Genomic DNA, 12983 nt, shown 5'->3' with positions numbered 1-12983 from the left:
CTAGGCGCAGGCACTGGACTTACCAGGCTGGGGAGACCCACTGGAGGCCTGGTCCGTGGAGGAGGCACAGGACTGACCAGGATGGGGAGACCCACTGGAGGCCTGGTCCTGGGAGGAGGCACAGGATAGACCAGGCTGGGGAGACCCACTGGAGGCCTGGTCCGAGGAGGAGGCACAGGATAAACCGAGCTGTGGGGGAGCACTGGAGTTCTGGTCCTTAGCCTTGACACCCTTACTCCAGGCTGAATGCCCACTTTGGCCAGGCACGGGCGGAGAGCAGGCATTGGGCGAACTGAGCCCTCCCAGCGCCCTGGAGACACAGTGCGCAGAGCCGGTGCAGGATAACCTGGACCGAAACGGCGCACCGGAGACCAGATACGCTGAGCTGGAACACTCCGACCTGGCGGGGGGCTGGCATGTAGCGCTCTGGGCTATCAACGCGTACTGGGGACACCGTGCGCTTTACCGCATAACACGGTGTCTGACCAGTACTGCGCTGCCTCCTGTAAGCACGGGGAGTTGGCTCAGGTCTCCAACCTGACTCTGCCACACTCCCCGTGTGCCCCCCCAACATTTTTTGGGGGCTGCCTCTCGTGCCTGTTGCGCTCCCTTGCCTCATACCAGCGCCTCTCTGCTCTCGCTGCCTCGATCTCCCACTGCGGGCGGCGATACTCCCCAGCTTGAGCCCATGGTCCTTTACCGTCCAGTATCTCCTCCCATGTCCACGAGTCCTGAACGCTCTTCTCCTGGTGCTGCTCCTTCCTCCACTGCTTGGTCCTTTTCTGGTGGGTGATTCTGTAACGGCTGTCTTCGTCGTCCTCAGATGAAGGGGAAGAGAAATCAGACCAAAATGCAGCGTGGTAAGTGTCCGTCATTTTAATGAGAAAACTGAACACTAAAATACGACAAGCAACATAAAAGAACAACCGAACCATTCCATAAGGCACAGAAGCTATACAGAAAACAATCACCCACAAAACCCCAAAGGAAAAACAGGCTACTTATGTGTGACTCCCAATCAGCAACAACGAACTACAGCTGTGCCTGATTGGGAGCCACACACACACACACGGCCCAAAACAAAGAAATACAAAAACATAGAAAAATGAACAGAACGCCCACCCAATGTAACACCCTGGCCTAACCAAAATAAAGAACAAAAACCCCTCTCTATGGCCAGGGCGTTACACCTCTTCACAGTACATTGGTTCATTGATAGTGTTTTTATTTCGATTTTTACTGGATCTTTTACTCCTATCTGTGTTATTGATTGTATATGTTTGGTCCAGTTTATTTTGTGTGTATATGGTTGATATCTTTTTGCTTCCATCCTTTAACTGTTACTTTGGTTTGTGGGACTAATTAGTCCCAGAGGAGGGATTTATGTGGGAGTTAATGTAAAGAAACTAGATGCAGCTGCTATGCTGAAAAAACATAATTGAATAGCAGGAAGTAGCAAGGACAATGAGTACAATGACCGGATAGAGAGCTAGGGGGCTGAGTGAGTCTGCCTGGGGTCCGGAGCCGAGTGAGCCTGCCTGCGGTCCGGAGCCGAGTGAGTCTGCCTGCGGTCCGGGGGCTGAGTGAGTCTGCCTGTGGTCCGGGGGCTGAGTGAGTCTGCCTGTGGTCCGGGGGCTGAGTGAGTCTGCCTGGGGTCCGGAGCCGAGTGAGTCTGCCTGCGGTCCGGAGCCGAGTGAGTCTGCCTGCGGTCCGGAGCCGAGTGAGTCTGCCTGGGGTCCGGAGCCGAGTGAGTCTGCCTGCGGTCCGGAGCCGAGTGAGCCTGCCTGCGGTTCGGAACTGAGTGAGTCTGCCTATAACTCCGAACTGTGTGAGTCTGCCTATAACTCCGAACTGTGTCAGTTTGCCTACAGCTCGGAACCGAATGGGTCTGCCTACGGTCCAAAACCAAGCGAGTCTGCCTACAGTCTGGATCTTCCAGAGTTGGTCCAAAGTCCGGAGCCCCCAGAGACGCTCTCCTGCCCTGAGTATGCTGCAGGGGTGGACAGGTTGGGTGGGGGTTGTAGACCGGAACCTGAGCCACCTCCAGTATAGGTGGGTTGGGGAGGGGGGGGGGGTGTTGCACAGCCACCCTCCCTTCCCGTTGACGGCAGCCACCCTCCCTCCCTTCCCTCCCTTTAGTTTAGGGGATTTGTTTGTTTTTGGGGTAATTTTGTTTTTTTTGTGTGAGGTGCATCCGGGGTCTGCACCTTTGGGGTGAGGGGGGGTACTGTCACGTCTTGACCAGTAATAGGGGTTATTTGTTATTGTAGTTTGGTCAGGACGTGGCAGAGGGTATTTGTTTTATGTGGTTCGGGGTGGTGGTTTGTTTAGTAGGGTATTTGATTTATGTATTCCGGGGGTTTTTGGGCACTGTTCTTTGTTAGTGTATTTCTATGTTCTGTCTAGTCTTCTGTATTTCTATGTTTTGTTAATTGGGGTGGGACTCTCAATTGGAGGCAGGTGTTTTCTAGTTGCCTCTGATTGAGAGTCCTATATATAGGTATGTGTTTGTTGAGTACTTTGTGGGAGATTGTTCTGTGTATAGCCTTGTGCCTTACCAGCTTGTGATTAGTTGTTGTGTTTTCTTTGTGTACGTGTTTGTTTTGGTTCTCCTTCTTGTCCGTTTTTATAATAAAGAAGATGAGTGCACATTTCCCCGCTGCATTTTGGTCTAAATCCGACGACAAACGTTAGTTACTTTGTATTAAAGCCTATATTGAATTCAAAAGTTCTTGTAAGAGTGTTGTTATATTTTTGAAGCAATATTCCACGACAGTAGTGGACTCGAAGAGGGAAACTGCAAAGTCCAGGTGCTGCTGCCCTCTTTGTTCTGAGTGTTTGCAGTGCTAGTGTTTTTAGCTAATCTGTGCAGCTCACATGATGTGCCCAGTATGATAGTTGTCTTGCTCTTTCTTAGCAGATAATGACAACTTGACAATAACAGTAGCTGATGTAAAGAAAAGTTGGAGGGTGGTTGGTAAAGGAGGACGTCAGATGGATCTGGGTGTTGAGCAGAACCCCTAGGTCCTGGAGAACAGGAGCAGAGTAAAGGGAACAGGGTAGGAGACAGACGTAAACAAGAAAACAATCTCGAGGTGAAATAAAGGCACACCTATTTAGACGAGGTGCTGGCTATAAAGGAGAGCCGCACACTCTAGGAGCTCAGATGCAAAAATATTTATGTCCAACGTTTCGACAGACAAGCTGTCTTCATCGGGGTATAATGACAAACACTGTGGGGTGACTCGTTTATATAGTGTCAAAAGACACACACACACAGGTGCTGTAATCATGGCCGGGTTTTGCCTGATATCATTGGTTAATTCTCAAATATTAAAATAGCATACAAAAAACAAATAATAGCGTATATACAGTTGTCCTGTTTTTTTCTAATGGATAGAAACTCGGTGGGTGTGTGTTTATTTCCCTTCTGATAAGAAACTTTCCCTTCCTCTGAGTAAACACGTACCACTCAGAGAAGGGTGGAGTTGGATGAGTGAACACGTACCACTCAGAGAAGGGTGGAGTTGGATGAGTGAACACGTACCACTCAGAGAAGGGTGGAGTTGGATGAGTGAACACGTACCACTCAGAGAAGGGTGGAGTTGGATGAGTGAACACGTACCACTCAGAGAAGGGTGGAGTTGGATGAGTGAAAAAGAAGGAAGAGGTAGAGTGGGCGTGAAAAAGTTAGAGGAGAGAAGCCAGAGGGAGGGAGGGAGAGGGGAGGGGGAGGGGAGAGGGAGAGAGAGAGAGGGGAGGGAGAGGCAGAGGGAGAGAGAGAGGGAGGGAGAGGGGGAGGGGGAGGGGAGGGAGAGGGGAGGGGGAGGGGAGAGGGAGGGAGGGAGGGAGAGGGGAGGGAGAGGGAGGGCAGAGGGAGAGAGGGAGGGAGAGGGGAGGGAGGGAGGGCAGAGGGAGAGAGGGAGGGAGAGAGAGGGGAGGGAGGGAGGGAGAGGGGAGGGAGAGAGGGAGAGAGAGGGGAGGGAGGGAGGGAGGGAGAGGGAGACAGGGCAGAGGGAGGGAGGGAGGGAGGGAGGGAGGGAGGGAGGGAGGGAGGGAGGGAGGGAGGGAGAGAAGGCAGAGGGAGGGAGAGGGAGGGAGAGGGGAGGGAGAGAGGGCAGAGGGAGGGAGGGAGAGGGGAGGGAGAGAGGGAGGGCAGAGGGAGGGAGAGGGGAGGGAGGGAGGGCAGAGGGAGAGAGGGAGGGAGGGAGGGCAGAGGGAGAGAGGGACGGAGAGAGGGCAGAGGGAGGGAGGGAGAGAAGGCAGAGGGAGGGAGGGAGGGATGGAGAGAGGGCAGAGGGAGGGAGGGAGAGGGGAGGGAGAGAGGGAGGGCAGAGGGAGGGAGAGGGGAGGGAGAGAGGGCAGAGGGAGGGAGGGAGGGCAGAGGGAGAGAGGGACGGAGAGAGGGCAGAGGGAGGGAGGGAGAGGGGAGGGAGGGAGGGCAGAGGGAGAGAGGGAGGGAGGGAGGGCAGAGGGAGAGAGGGACGGAGAGAGGGCAGAGGGAGGGAGGGAGAGAAGGCAGAGGGAGGGAGGGAGGGATGGAGAGAGGGCAGAGGGAGGGAGGGAGAGAGGGAGATAGGGAGGGAGAGAGGGAGATAGGGAGGGAGAGGTACATCTGAGAATCTGACTGAACACTACTTGAATGCAACATTAACAGAGACATTATTAACTCCTGGAATATAAGTCCGAAACAGCACCCTATTCCCTATGTGGTGCAAGGCGACTGGTCAAACGTAGTGCACTATATAGGGAATAGGGTGCCATTTGGGACAAGTATGGGAGGAGGAGGAGGGCTGACATTACAGAGAGGTAGTTCAGGAATGTTGTGTGTGTTCAGATCTAATCAACTTCCTCAGTTCTGTTTAGCTCTCTGGCGCACAGATATCATACCGCCCAATAATGCTAACCTCCCCTGTCTTGTAATGGGGGTTAGCATGTCTTGGGGGTATGATAAACAATGCTAACCTCCCCTGTTATTGTAATGGTGAGAGATTAGCATGTCTTGGGGGTATGATATATAATGCTAAACCTCCAATGTTATTGTAATGGTGAGAGATTAGCATGTCTTGGGGGTATGATATATAATGCTAAACCTCCAATGTTATTGTAATGGTGAGAGATTAGCATGTCTTGGGGGTATGATATATAATGCTAACCTCCCCTGTTATTGTAATGGTGAGAGGTTAGCATGTCTTGGGGGTATGATATATAATGCTAACCTCCCCTGTTATTGTAATTGTGAGAGATTAGCATGTCTTGGAGGTATGATATATAATGCTAACCTCCCGTGTCTTGTAATGGTGAGAGATAAGCATGTCTTGGGGGTATGATATTTGTGGGTCTGTAACTTTCTCACTCATTAGTATTCATAATTCAGGACTATCCACAATCATGGTAGCATCCATATAAATGTAGAAGTGTTTAGAAACATATTATATTGTTATTTACAATAAAAGAGACTAAAATGTCACAACACATCATTTACCACTGATTTCTATTGGACACATTATCTGAAACACAACCAAAACAAACAGCAGATGTATCCAACAAGTTTGTAGAGTGATAAGCTTTATGTGATCATTTGGTACTAAGAATATGGGACCAAATACTTCACTTTTTACTGCTTTAATACACATAAGTGAATTTGTCCCAATACTTTTGGTCCCATAAAATGGGGGGACTTTGTACAAAAAGTGCTGTAATTTCTAAACGGTTCACCAAATTAAAGCTGACAGTTTGCAGTGTAACCTCGTAGTCAATGTATCATTTAAAATCCAAAGTGCTGAAGTACAGAGCCAAAACAACAAAACATATGTCACTGTCCCAATACTTTTGTACACAAACACTGAGTGTACAAAACATTATGAACACCTGCTCTTTCCATGACATTGACTGACCAGGTGAAATCTATGATCCCTTATTGGTGTCACTTGTTAAATCCACTTCAATTAGTGTAGATGAAGGGGAGGAGACAGGTTAAAGAAGGATTTTTAAGCCTTGAGACAATTGAGACATGGATTGTGTATTTGTGCCATTCAGAGGGTGAATGGGAAAATATATTTAAGTGGCTTTTGAACAGGGTATGGTAGTAGGTGCCAGACGCACCGGTTTGTGTCAAGAACTGCAACGCTGCTTGGTTTTGGTATACTCAGTGTAGAATTATGGTAAAAAAAACACAGAAACTAAAGTAATGTGGGTGTACCTGCTACATTTCAATAGAATGGGCTCACCAGATGAGACAGTGTGTGTTTGTGGTGAGACTGAGAGACACCTGGTGGCACAGAGAATAAATTAGACAGTTCTCTATTTCCAATACTCCATTATACACTACTGTCCTTATTTGGGTCTCTCTCTCTGCCCATCTCCCTCTCTCTCCCCCATCTCCCCATCCCTTTCTCTCTCTGTCTCTCACTCACCTCTCTTTAGCCTGTACTGTCACACAGAATTATTACTATGTTTCTGGTCTCGGGGAGTAACAGAACAATGTTTTTCTCTAGCTTTCTGGGAAATTCCAAACCAGTGACACCGACAGGAACCTACTACACTTCCCCCCCATCCTCTCCCCCCTCACTGCCCATAGAGAAGCAGGACAGAGAGAGAGAGAGAGAGAGAGAGAGAGAGGAGGAGGGTTGATTGTTGGAGAGTTTCCAGTAAAAATGATTCAGCTCCCTAACAGAATAAAGTGTCCTTCACTGAGGGAAGCTCAGGGATTATTACGGGGAAATGGAGATTGTAATACTTGTTTCATTATTGTCTCTGTATTGTGACTTCACCGGTAAGTTTGACTTCTGGTCTAGTACAATGTTGTGATACAGGTGCTTGGTAAATTAGACTTCTGGTCTAGTACAATGTTGTGATACAGGTGCTTTGTAAATTAGACTTCTGTTCTAGTACAATGTTGTGATACAGGTGCTTGGTAAATTAGACTTCTGGTCTAGTACAATGTTGTGATACAGGTGCTTGGTAAATTAGACTTCTGGTCTAGTACAATGTTGTGATACAGGTGCTTGGTAAATTAGACTTCTGTTCTAGTACAATGTTGTGATACAGGTGCTTGGTAAATTAGACTTCTGGTCTAGTACAATGTTGTGATACAGGTGCTTGGTAAATTAGACTTCTGGTCTAGTACAATGTTGTGATACAGGTGCTTGGTAAATTAGACTTCTGGTCTAGTACAATGTTGTGATACAGGTGCTTGGTAAATTAGACTTCTGGTCTAGTACAATGTTGTGATACAGGTGCTTGGTAAATTAGACTTCTGGTCTAGTACAATGTTGTGATACAGGTGCTTGGTAAATTAGACTTCTGGTCTAGTACAATGTTGTGATACAGGTGCTTGGTAAATTAGACTTCTGTTCTAGTACAATGTTGTGATACAGGTGCTTGGTAAATTAGACTTCTGGTCTAGTACAATGTTGTGATACAGGTGCTTGGTAAATTAGACTTCTGTTCTAGTACAATGTTGTGATACAGGTGCTTGGTAAATTACATTCTACTAAGATAACATCTGTAATTGTTTTAAGATGGTCATACCATTGATCATTTAGCCATTTGATTTTAGGATTTCTGTAAGTATCCCCCAAAAATATTTAAAATTAAATATATATATTTTGCTTTTGACACATATTTAACCCCTTTTCCATGTATTACTTTTTACCTGTGAGTTTCCCCTTCAGACGTATTTTGATGGGGATTTTATTACTATATCAATTAGATTGACGCAATCGACTCCTAATAGCTTGTAGGTGTTTTTATGTTTCGTTTTAATATTTTAGTACTTTATGTATTTAATATGAAGTATTTTTTTCTTAATAGATTGGAAAGCCTGTGTGTTTCGTGGTACTTATAATGGCAGAGTGAAATAGAATTTGGAGTCCAAATATTCTGAGTGGATCTGGCTGTAGGCCAGTGTGTGTGTGTGTTTGGCATCACAGAGCACAATGGCAGGAAGAGGAGGGTCCAGATGTTGTCTGTGTTGCCATAGTGATAACAAGAGGTCATTAGAAGCATGGGGTCTGCTAGTACGGGAGATGTACTGTAGCATGTTGTGTGTGTGGCAACTTCTGGGTTATGGAGTGTAACATGTAGTTGATTAACATACAGATAGATAAACATTAGACAATAATATTTTCCTGTTTGGTTTGAACAATAAAATCAACAATAACAGAACAATAAAGTTTTAACTTGACCTTGGTCTTCCAGATGCTGAGTGCCTGGTGATCAGTCCTGCCAGGCTGGTGGTGAAGTATGGAGACCCAGCCTCCTCTAACTGCAGCTCAGATACCCCTGTACAAATGGGCTGGGAAGCCACCCAGGGAGGGACGGTTGTAACAGACAAGGAGGTGAAGTTCCTACGCTGGAGGGTGGACAGGTAAGAGAGGCAGACACAGCTGAGACCTTTAAAACTCGTTAAAAAAGGCTTCAATAGCCTTTAATTAATGGTTTTACTGGTATTTTAGACCATTCTGGCTTCTATTTTTCATTGATTTATTTTAAATGCACTTTAAATATTTCATTTGATTTAACAGTGTGACTGACTGGAATATCAAACCTATATGCTACACAGAAGGAGGCCAGTGTCAGAAACAGCTGAACATCACAGTTTATAGTGAGTGACGTCTCTCTCTTATCTTCTCTGGTGTTTCTGAATGTATTCTTAGTATGGCTCTGCACTGTTAAATCACTTTGTGTTTCCATTCCTCCACAGAGCTTCCAGACAGTGTTTCCATCAGCTATAGGAAGTACCCTGATCCGATGGTTGAGAAGCATCACTACCAGCTACAGTGTCTTGTCCAGAACATCGCTCCTATTGAGAGACTCAGGGTGACCTTCTACAAAGTCAATACCACTGGTGAACAGACAGAATTAGACACACAACAGAAATCCAAGGACAACATCAAGACACCAGAGAATGGGATCTATACTCTGGACTTCACCCCTAGTAGAGATGATGACAGGGCCCAGTTGTGGTGTTCAGCCATGTTGGATCTGGGACCAGAGGGACCCCAACCTCCTCCTGTAATGGAATCAGACAGCCTCAACATCAACGTGCTCTGTGAGTCCATCTGGTTCTGTCTCCACACATTTAGTACAACCGTTAGTTAGATACCAGACGAGTCATGATGTTGACTGATGTTGTTTTCACTTCATATTCTCATATTCTCTCATTAATCAACTTGTTTCTCATACCCCCCCCCCCCCCCCCAGACAAGCCTCAGATCACTATGAGTCCTGGATGTTTCTCCATGAGCATCACAGAGGGCGACACCTTATCACTTAACTGTAGTGCAAATGGTAACCCTGCCCCCTCGTACGATTGGTTGCTCCCCCAAGCCGCCCCCAACGCCACAGAAGAGAGATCTGTAGTGACCATCACCAACATGGCCAAGTCTCACTCTGGAGAGTACACCTGCATTGCCAGAAACCCCCTGGGAAACAGCACCTGTACTGTTAACGTGGAGGTCACAGGTGAGATGGATGGTTGATTGGTTGGATGGATGGATGATTGGTTGGATGGTTCATTGAATGATTGGTTGGTTGCGATTGGAAAGTATTCAGACCCCTTGACTTTTTCCAAATTGTGTCACGTTACAGCCATATTCTAAAATTGATTAAATTGTTTCCCCCCTCATCAATCTACACATAATACCCCATAATGACAAAGCAAAAACAGGTTTTTAGAATTTTTTGCAAATTTATAATAAATACAAAACTTTATCACATTTACATAAGTATTCAGACCCTTTACTCAGTACTTTGTTGAAGCACCTTTGGCAGCGATTACAGCCTCGAGTCTTCTTGGGTATGATGCTACAAGCTTGGCACACCTGTATTTGGGCTCCCGAGTGGTGCAGCGGTCCAAGGCACAGCATCTCAGTGCAAGAGGTGTCACTACAGTCCCTGGTTCGAATTGTTAGGTTCTAATTCTCAGAGTGAAAAACTAAACAAACTATTATGAAATTTCAACCAAGTTTATTCTGCCCAGAGGGTCAATACAGCTGCATTCAGACAACACACGTTTACAACACCACAAGTATACAGTATATACTCCAATATGGCCACTCCTCCTTCTCTCCAATCCAAACATCTGTTATGGCCTGACAGGAAGACGAGGTGATAGGATAATAAACCATTGTTTCTCCCTTAAGGGAAACTGACCTGACCTCAACCCCCTTGATGTCTAATCCAATGATCTCCACCCGTCTACCACAACACATTCCACAACCATCTGTCTCCGACAGATAACCATTAACTTCTGATGTAAAAACCAGTCTCCTTCACTCTTCAGATACTATCCTTCTGAGTATATCAATGTTCCACGTTTAACCCAGAATCCAGGCTGTATCACATCCGGCCGTGATTTGGATTCCCTTTGGGCGGCGCACAATTGGACCAGCGTCGTCCGGGTTTGGCCGGGGTAGGTCGTCATTGTAAATAAGAATTTGTTCTTAACTGGACTTGCCTATTTAAATAAAGGTTACATTTAAAATGTAAAATTTGGGGAGTTTCTCCCATTCTTCTCTGCAGATCCTGTCAAGCTCTCTCAGGTTGTATGGGGAGCATCGCTACACTGCTATTTTCAGGTCTCTCCAGGATCGCTCTGTACTTTGCTCCGTTCATCTTTCCCTCGATCCTGACTAGTCTCCCTGTCCCTGTCGCTGAAAAATATCCATACAGCATGATGCTGCCGCCACCATGCTTCACCGCAGGGATGGTGCCGGGTTTCCTCCACACGTGACGCTTGGCATTCAGGTCAAAGAGTTCAATCTTGGTTTCATCAGAGCAGAGAATCTTGTTTCTGATGGTCTGAGAGTCCTTTAGGTGCCTTTTAGCAAACTCCAAGCGGGCTGTCATGTTTCTTTTACTGAGGAGTGGCTTCCATCTGGCCACGACCATAAAGGCCTGATTGGTGGAGTGCTGCAGAGATGGGAGAACCTTCCAGAAGGACAACCATCTCCACAGAGGAATTCTGGAGCTTTTTCAGAGTGACCATCTGGTTCTTGGTTACCTCCCCAACCAAGGCCCTTCTCCCCTGATTGCTCAGTTTGGCAGGGCTACCAGCTCTAGGAAGAGTCTTGGTGGTTCCAAACTTCTTCCATTTAGGAATGATGGAGGTCACTGTGTTCTTGGGGACCTTCAATGCTGCAGACATTTCTTGGTACCCTTCTCCAGATCTGTGTCTTGGAGCTCAATGGACAATTCCTTCGACTCATAACTTGGTTTTTGCTCTGACATGCACTGTCAACTGTGGAACCTTATGTAGACAGGTGTGTGCCTTTACAAATCATGTCCAATCAATTGAATTTACCACAGGTGGACTCCAATCAAGTTGCAGAAACATCTGAAGGATGATCAATGGAAACAGGATGCACCTGAGCTCAATTTCGAGTCTCATAGCAAAGTGTCCAAATACTTATTAAAAAATGAACAGCAGAAACACCTTATTTACATAAGTATTTAAAAAACTTTTCACTTTGTCATTATGGGGTATTGTGTGTAGATTGCTGAGGATTTTTTTTATTGAATCCATTTTAGAATAAGGCTGTAACATAACAACATGTGGAAAAAAAATCAAGGGATCTGAATACTTTCCAAATTCACTGTATCTCCCTTCCTCTCTCTCTCCCTCTCCTCCTCCCATCTGCCTCTCTCTCCTCTCTTTCTACTCTCCTGCCCTGTAGTGGACTACCTGCCCATCATTGCAGGGCTGGCTGCAGCTGCGGTGGTGATCCTCTTGGTAGTCTCCTGTTTCATCTACTCCTCTTACTATAAACACACACGCATTGGCCACTACCAGCTGAAAGACATGTTGCCACGACGACACAAGAACAAACAGGTGGTGCACCACAACAGAATGGACCAGTCCTTTATGTAGAGGAGGGGTTGGGGTCAGAGCATGTGAGCAGAGGTGAATGGTTGGAAATGCCGAGGAGTGGGTGTGGCTCTCCACGTCCTTTCCTACTGCTACCTCACAGAAAAAAAACACTGCTCCAAATTCACTCCATTCATTAAAATCACAATTTAACAAACACCCATCTATTTATGTGACTACCTGGACCTACCAATTGTTTTTAAGTATTGAAAACCAAACAATATGGATTTGAATGAAAAGTATTTGAATAAACATGAAATTATGAACATAGGATGTTTTTTTGTAATTGTAAACGTAACCTTTATTTAACTAGTCAAGTCAGTTAAGAACAAATTCTTACTACAAACCCGGATGACGCTGGGCCAATTGTGCGCCGCCCTATGGGACTCCCAACCACTGCCGGTTGTGATACGGCCTGGATTCGAACCAGATCTGTAGTGACGCTTCTAGCACTGAGATGCAGTGCCTTAGACCAAACATAATTTCAAATAGGCTACATGTCATATTAAACAGCATATAAACACTAAGTTGGTCAGGGGCCTGAGAAGGAACCAAAATGAATGATTTAGGCCATATTATTTAAATTATTTCCAGGCTATAGCCTACAAAGAAAAACATTGTGAAGCATTTACCAGTGCAACACAGTAGCCTGGTAGGGACCAGAGTACCTGAACGGAGCAGAGCAGAGCGTGCCCAATTTGAATGGATCGTGGAGCAAGATTCCCAAAGGCTGGAGCGTCGGTCTTCTCGCCGGCTCCAATTTCGCGCCAGTAGCGCTCACTTCAGCTCAGGGCATGCCCGGCCCAGCATGTATTTGTAGTCTATGTGTGTGCTGGTACATATAATAGCCCCTTGCTTTAGCTACTGTCATGGAGTTCGCTAAATATTTTCATAAAGAAGCTGATAAAGCACACAGGGTCTAAATCAAGGTGACTTACAAAGATGAGGACCAAGAGCAAGAGAGGGAGTGCGGTAACGTAGCATGTGTTATGTGTTAGGCTGCCACCTGCTGGTATGGCGTTAAACTGCTCGGTTATAGACCGGATGTCATTGTTTTACGCTTGGGATATAGCAGTTGTTACACGCTGGCTACATGAAACATCCACAACTA

General features: G+C 46.3%; 1 protein-coding gene across 4 annotated transcripts in view; it reads left to right on the top strand.

Annotated features, from left to right (window-relative positions):
- Window positions 1-12140, top strand: part of LOC115177671 (vascular cell adhesion protein 1-like) — a 45484-nt gene extending 33344 nt beyond the window's left edge. For 2 of the 4 annotated variants that reach the window (XM_029738620.1, XM_029738618.1), the window contains exons 4-6: window positions 8708-9055; window positions 9208-9468; window positions 11682-12140. In XM_029738620.1, coding sequence (XP_029594480.1) covers window positions 8708-9055; window positions 9208-9468; window positions 11682-11875 — 803 coding nt within the window. In that variant the 3' untranslated portion in view covers window positions 11876-12140. Of the gene's footprint in view, window positions 1-6648; window positions 6776-8202; window positions 8372-8528; window positions 8609-8707; window positions 9056-9207; window positions 9469-11681 lie in introns of those variants that run through there. The other 2 variants (XM_029738617.1, XM_029738619.1) reach the window with 2 other exon arrangements.
- Window positions 12141-12983: the final 843 nt, after the last annotated feature.

This window comes from Salmo trutta, chromosome 38 (genome assembly GCF_901001165.1).
Source record: "Salmo trutta chromosome 38, fSalTru1.1, whole genome shotgun sequence".
Classification (NCBI taxonomy): Eukaryota; Metazoa; Chordata; class Actinopteri; order Salmoniformes; family Salmonidae; genus Salmo; species Salmo trutta.
This window is presented reverse-complemented; position numbering and strand designations above follow the sequence as displayed.